This window comes from Montipora capricornis, chromosome 14 (assembly GCF_036669925.1).
Source record: "Montipora capricornis isolate CH-2021 chromosome 14, ASM3666992v2, whole genome shotgun sequence".
Lineage (NCBI taxonomy): Eukaryota > Metazoa > Cnidaria > Anthozoa > Scleractinia > Acroporidae > Montipora > Montipora capricornis.
The window spans coordinates 7,341,661-7,349,160 of NC_090896.1; the positions used below are offsets into that span (position 1 = coordinate 7,341,661).

A 7,500-nucleotide genomic window follows, 5' to 3' on the forward strand; every position below is an offset into this window, starting at 1 on the left:
TCTGGGAATTGATTCACCACAGCTTTAATATCGATAGTTTCTCGACTAATGAAAATTTTATGTGCAATAGATTATTTTCATCATGATTGTCACGCAAAAAAAAAAAAAAGAAATTCGAAACCTTCAAAGAAAAAGGCCAATAACTTGGAATGTTGCAGGAAACAAATTTAGAAACCATCTCTCTAATTCTCAGATCTGTGCGGTACATTGTTTCTGAGCTATTTGTCGAAGCGTTTCACGCAACTCTATAACCGAGTTTTGTGTAGGTGGATCAAAGTGCTCCAACGTCTGGACTTCATTTTGCCGTGAAAGGGCTTATTTTTCGCTCATGGGATAAAATACATGTCTATGAATATACCTCCTAATGTTCTTGAAAGGCTCAAAATGCTGAGATATATTTTTCAGTCAAGTAGCTTGGTATCATTGTGTCACGTAAGGTGACACTTAAAGAAATTCTAAATGCTATATTTCCGAAACGGAAGACGTCACGGAACTAGAAACTTGAAAAACTGGACGCGCTATGAGCGCACACTGGGTTGCCTGTGGTATGTGTTACTCAAAAACAGAAGGGACTTAGTTGGGTGGTATTGAACTGCAGCGTCCCAGTTAATTTTTTCAAGTCGGGTGTCATTAAGACCATTTGAGGGGTCACCCAGAAGTCGTGCTAGCAGAGGCCCTTTGGCTCACACGTTCACACGTTCAATTATTTTGTAATGTCCTGTCCCATTTTGAGGTCTTTTAGTTTTGTAAGCTTTGGTAATAAATTCAGTTTAAAGATAACAAAACACACTCTTGAGTAAAACTCGCTCGTTTCTTTAAATAGTCTGCAAAAAAACTAACTGCAAGTTCCTCTGACGGACGTTTTCTTGCATGTCTTGCAGTTGCACTAAACAAAGGTTTATTGCACACACTAAGGAAGGAATGAAGAGGTTAATTCCTTTTCATAATTTCTCTTTTTTTCAGTCTAATGTGATGCGAGGTCAAAATCTTTTTTGGATTTACGTCTGTACCAACATCTACCGTAAAAGCAGGAAGTTAACAGTTTTTTATATGTAAATTTGAAACGAATTCTCATCGAAATATTAATGAAAATCAATCGTCAAAACACTAAAACTTCTGCAGTCTCTGACTTCTGTGATCATGATGTTCTGTAAAAAGGAAGAAATTGATCACGTGCTAGGCAACCATAAAGGTGCACGTGATCACCTTGTGTCAACTGAATGAACTACGGAATAGAATGTTAATCGTTCGTCGTTTTCAGAGTAAAACAACATACTTTTTAGCCAAGAAACTTCCGTCTTTGGTTTTTGACTTTTGTTGTATTTAACTGAATATTTACATTTCATCTGTTGGGTCAGGAAGCCTTCTTTGTCGGGTTCCTGAGAATCGAATCTATTTTGACTTCAGGGTGAACTGTTTACGCAATCATGAGATTGAGCGGCCAATCAAATAAGAGTTTGAAATTGAAAATCTATGGCCGTGCTTTCACGAGTTGTTTTTCAGGTCGCTGAGCAAGTGACAACCGAAACTTCCGTGAAAACAGTTCCTTTCCCAACTCGCTTAAAGTTAAGCGACTTGGCAAATTTCAATAGAATTATCATTAAATTTAAGCTACCAAACCAGGTAGTTTATGCGAGTTGGCAACTGCTTTCGGCCAATCACGATGAAGAGTCGCTTGCAGTTCTTCAAATCGGAAATACAACAGGCGTGTTGTTTTTTATTGTTGCATTGACACGTGCTCTCTCCTCATTTAATCCTACCCGTGAAAACGCGTATCATTTTTAAGTCACTTAACGAAGTCTGCAAACAAACCACTTTCAGGAATGTTAAGCGAGACAACGGCTGTCGTGAAAACACGGCCTATGAGATACAAAAACAGACTTGCGAATTATCGCAAATCACAAAGCTGACAATCGCAAAAGCAAAGGAAATGGTTAATAAATAACAAGTTTTTTACTATCTGAATGTTTTTGGGTTAGACTAAAGCGATATATTGTTGAAAAATCTTCGTGTTAAAGGAGCTGTATCACGTAAAATGATGTAATTTCATGGCACTCAAAATTCCCAAAAAGCATGAGTAATGTAAACAATCTTCGCACTAGTAAGTCTTAGCAATAAATTGGATTAATCAGGAACTTAAAGTAATATTGTTGGCTACTCAAATGAACTTCATTTCACGAAACAGTGACGAAACAGATATTTTTCTGAGGTTAAAAACCTGGCTACCGGCCTATTAATCATTTGTCAGAAAGAAAAAATTCCTGTCATCTTTAGAAAAATTAGGCACGCATTGCGTACGTGTGGTGGTGCAGTAACACAGAGCTTTATTTCATATTGTCAACTGAGCTGCGTTTTGACTTCCAAGAGATTCAAAGTTGTCTTTGCGTAATATGTAGCTCTAATAGTACACGATATTGTTTTGGTATCGTATATCATTGTAGTGCCATGGTAGATGTCTTAGGTAAATAGCCCCCTGAGAAGACATGTGGTTACTAGCAAAATACTAAACCCAGAAAGATTGAAGTAAAAGGGAATCGAGAAACATTGGCTTCGAGGCTTACATGCTGATCATTTTCAAGTTCTCTCAAAACTTCTTTTCACCACAAATTTAAGCTTGCACCCTTAGCGTCTAACAGGTTTGTAATACAGAGGTTCACTTAACTTAATCCCTATCCGGCCGGAGGGGTTAGTATCTGGATGGGTGACCTAAAAAGTATACTACTTTGTAACAGCGACACAAGACCGAAAATTCTATTTTAACTCTCAAAAATGCGAACCAAGCAACGTACAAATTGTTAGCTTGCTTTATGCAAAACAAATATTGATGCAAAAGTAAATAAATATTGGTACACAGTTTTTAGGAAGAGCAGAAGGGAGTTTTCAGGACGGTCGTTCTAGAATAAAATATTTTGCCATCAGCAAGAAAATTTACAAAGATCATAATCGCCCAACTCTTGAGGTTGACCATTGTTTCATCAGCGTCACAATTTTTTTGCTGATTTTGGGGTCTCATTTTGTTGAAACTCCCGCTCCAGGGGAATGGAAGAAGAGAGCTCTGGGAACGATCACGAGGCTCAACATTTTCAACTTTCATAATTCATTTTCTGAGTTCAATGGCTCATAGCCACTTTGATTTCAATTCAGCCGTGTAAGGTAGTTAGGCTGTGCCTTAAATTCGATGCATAGAGGATAAGTATTAAAAGTATTATCAGCTGCCATAGTGAGCTCCGATTAATGTTTTTTTTTTTTGTTAATTTCATGGAAGCGAATAAAGGAGAAACTCTTTGCTTCTTTCAGGCCTTTTCCATTTTGTCTGAGGCCATAGACGAAGATACAAGGAAAAGGCGCATTCTACTGGATCTCTTCAAAGATACAGAAGGTTGCTTGATGAAGATAGATAAGAAATTCCTTAATTTACTGCAAATAAAAGTTCCAAACGTTAAAGAAAACATGGAAAATCACAAATTACAACTGACTCGAAAGGAATACTTTGTGCTTGTGGCAGGTATTTATTTTAATTTGTAGAAAATACCTAACAAAAAAGGTTCATAATTTAGGTAACTTTGCTGTCACCAAGATGCAGTCACGCACCATGTTTCTTCTGTGTTTACACTCATAGGTGAGACAAGTTCTGGAAAAAGCAGTTTGATCAATCTTATTATGGGAGAGAAAATTTTTCCTTATTCTGTCCTCAGTACAACCTCTACCATATGTGAACTTAAGTTTGGAAAACAACGCAAAATTGTGGCCCACTTCAAGGACAAAGATCCAGAAACGCATCTGCCAACAAAAGAAATCCACTTAAAAGACAATCCAGAAAAGGACAGCTACCTTCAGCAAATTTCACCTTATGTTCACATGAAGAGCGAACGCGAGAAGGGCTCAATATACAAGAAGATTGAATTATTTTGGCCTCACAGTCTACTAGAGGTAATGTTTGGTAAAGGCACTCAATTTACAAGCTTACAACCTCTATTGTACTGCTCTGAATTAGTGAAAGTAATGACAAATGTAACCAACATGACCTTCAATGTGATTACCTTCAATGTGATTACTTTCTAGACGGAATTAATAACTTGGAACTTTTGTGTTGTAATTTTTTGATATTCTATATTTTAGACAGGAATAGTTATTATTGACAGTCCAGGTGTTGGAGAATCTGAACTTATGGACGAGATCGTCACTCAATACTTGCCTCAAGCCTTTGCCTTCATTTATGTTATTAACAGTCCCAATGCCGGAGGAGTTCAGAAAGATATAGTAAGTAATTATATAAAGCTGTGAAACTATTTCAGAAATATACCATATAAAGTTATCGTGTATTCTGTGCATTCATAAGGTAACTGCTGTTTCAGTACTCGCGGTCACGACGAAAGAACTTTATAACGCTATCAGCATTCACGCCCATCGCTTAACGTTGAACAAATCCTTTAAGTTCATTGAGAGATACATAAGGCGTCTATCTTCTGTTCGAATCACCGTTGTCCACAACAGCAGGCACGATGTGCCATGCCCATATTCACCCCCTCCCCCTCCATCCCCTCTAAAAAACAAAAGCAAAAAAGCAAATGGGTATTATACGCCTAGGATGTTAACAGACCACAAGACATTAACATTCTGCATTATCTGAAGAACATGAAGGTTCACACACGCCGAAGATTCCATAAGAAGAATATTTAAAAGATGCTTCATAAACTCATTAATAATTCATGACATAAACAGCCAATAAATAATGCCTATTTTGGTCAGTTGGATGAGTCTTGATACCCAATGAAACACCAGATGAAAACACGCCGTGTTTTGATATCAAAATTACAATACCAAATCCTAAAATAATTGTATACTGCTATTTATTGTCATTGCCTTACTACTGTACTGATCGCTTTTTCATTACTCTTTCTTGTAATGCCTCTTTCGACCGCATACGATACCATACAACTTTCGTGGAGGATACCGGCCGCCCTTCTTATTTGCCACTTTTTGGATAAATTTAGCGAGCCAGTAGTTCAATAATAGAACATCAATGTTCTCAACATTATCCTTGACATAACACACGAGATGAAGTCGCTTCCAACTTACAAATCCGGAAATTTAAATGTTCTCGTCCTTTGCCATTCTCGAAAAATTTCCACTGCCCACTTATCTTTGTACTTCGTGCTCTTTTGTCTAGCCTCACTGACTAAAGCATTATCTTCTTCGACTCATCTTGGAAATCTAAAACGGGACTGTACTTGCATCCATCCCTCAAAAGCACATGCCAAAATGAATTCCAAAAAAAAGTCACGATTAGGCCATCTTTGCATAATTTACATACTAATTTTGAAAACAATAAAATACAATCATGAATAAACAAAAATACAACAATAGTTGCTTTGAGAAGCCATATCAAAAAATCGTGCTTGGAGTTTCATCAGGGCTTCCAAACACTTCGAAACAATAAAAGCACTCGGCCGAAGCGACCTAGTGCTTTCATCTGCTTCTCGGTGTTTGGAACCCCTGATAAAACCCTCGCACTCGTTGTTGATATATTACTTCAAAAACTCATTAAAAATTCACGAGTCTAACAGCCTATCAAAACATCGATAAGACGTCACGTGTATGAACCTTTATGCCTGGTAATCTATGATCATTCTGAGAAGCCCGGTGGCGGTTTTGATTCAGTGCCAGGGAAGTGCGGGGCTGAATATGCAAACAATGCAATAGGCAATTTTACAGTTGTTTGCTCTGCGACCTAGCCTATAAATGGCTGCGAGGCTGCCGGTGACCTTGTATTGATACAGCCCCCACTGCTTTTATCATGTAAATTGTGTTGTTGTAATTCTAATTAGTCCATATTAACGTTACAAAAGCACGAAGGCTTGTATCAAATTAGAGTCACCGACAGCCTCGCTTCCATTCTTTAGGCCTGGTAACTTAGCTACAACTGCAAAATGGTCTATTATCGCTTATTCTCAAATGAAACGATCTTTAAAAAGGTCTCTATAGTCTCCTTTGCAGCCGCCCTTCGGGATGTTACGTAACGCTCTCCCCTTCTTCAACCATTGACTGCAACAAACAAAGTGACTGAACGAAGAAAATGCTTTTAAAATTACCATATTGCATGTGAGGTCCACTTGCTTTTCTTGTATGCTAATATCTTCCCCTTACAATTTGAACTTTTGTTCAGACTCCCTGGAATGTTTTGAAGCCGTTCAAAAACCCGCAGCACGTGTTTTATCGGGTCTAAAAACACTCGACTACGCTTTGTGTTTTTAAACCCGATAATACACTGCTGTTCGTTTTTTAAACATTACGCAAAAAGTTCCTAAACATCTGATCTTGAACGAAGAGAATGTTGTGGATCCTCGCGAATTTCTTCGACAAGGATTCTGTAGAATGCCATTTTTTAGCTAGCAAAAATTTCTTGGGGTTCCTCAAGGAAGTTGGAATTATTTGTGTTACCACTGACGGGCTGTGGAAAGACAAAAGTTTGACTAGGGAACCTGTTAACGTGACAATATATTTAATTGCAGTTTCAAAAATTGCTGGAAAATGTTAGGAATGTATATCTTGAGGGAAAGGGCCAATTGCCGTCAAAGTGTGCTCTTTTCGTTTGCAACAAATGGGACCAGGTAACTGTCAAAGAGGCAGAAAAGACCAAGACCCACATAGTCAAGAATCTGAAAAGATGCTGGCCCGGCCTTGATCCTGCATCACAGATCATCTGCATGTCAACATTAAATGCTACCAAAGGACAAAACGTGGGGATCGTTACAAATGATTTTTCTTCCTTGATGGAAGGAATTAAATCTATGGTACTAAAAGGCACTCAATGTCGGCTGGAAATCCACTGGAGGTAGGTAACGTACGTAACCTACATGTCTCTAAGTCAAATCTTGCATTGTAAAGTTGAGATTCAATCATGCACTCATAGGGTTCCGTAGATCTAGAGGTTGCTCCCCGAGAAACCGTCTACCAGTTGTTTTCCAATTAAAAAAAAAAAACATTTCGATGAAATTCCTCTTTTGCTGTTCTAACCCCGGCTGCCACTCACTCGGAACTTATTCAGCCTATAATGTATAACAAGAAAAGTAAAGAACATGCTGAAAGCCTTTGAGCCTTTCAGCATAGGCCTTTTCTGATTAACAGTCGAAGAACCCTCTTTTCATTGACAAATTAGGTGCCTCTCTCGAAATTTTGTTGCAGGTGGTTAGACGTTCTTCTTTCTCGAATAATTTTGCAAGCCAAAGCGTTTCTATCAAACGACCGAGAGGTCTTCTTTAAAATTATGGGAACGATTTTAAAACGCTTGGTGGATATTGATCAATTGCAATCTCAAGAAATGAAAAAACTTGAACGAGACTTGAATACTCGCATTGATGGTGCAATAAGGGAGCTCTCCAAATATCTGTCTACGGAAGAAGTGAAGAAGCGCTTTACCTCGTGGACCCCGGAAGACGCCCCGAAAGCAGAACGTTCCTGGGAAGCGACCGATATTCAAATCCAGAAAGTGCTTTTAGC

The 7,500-nt window shown here is 38.3% G+C and overlaps 1 protein-coding gene across 3 annotated transcripts in view; it reads left to right on the forward strand.

Annotated features, from left to right (window-relative positions):
- Nucleotides 1–7,500, forward strand: part of LOC138032936 (dual serine/threonine and tyrosine protein kinase-like) — a 26,756-nt gene that overhangs the window by 12,216 nt on the left and 7,040 nt on the right. For 2 of the 3 annotated variants that reach the window (XM_068880657.1, XM_068880658.1), the window contains exons 2-6: nucleotides 3,298–3,505; nucleotides 3,620–3,930; nucleotides 4,120–4,260; nucleotides 6,513–6,835; nucleotides 7,186–7,500. The exon at nucleotides 7,186–7,500 is cut by the window's right edge and continues 843 nt beyond it. In XM_068880657.1, coding sequence (XP_068736758.1) covers nucleotides 3,298–3,505; nucleotides 3,620–3,930; nucleotides 4,120–4,260; nucleotides 6,513–6,835; nucleotides 7,186–7,500 — 1,298 coding nt within the window. The remainder of the gene's footprint in view (nucleotides 1–3,297; nucleotides 3,506–3,619; nucleotides 3,931–4,119; nucleotides 4,261–6,512; nucleotides 6,836–7,185) is intronic. The other variant, XM_068880659.1, reaches the window with a different exon arrangement.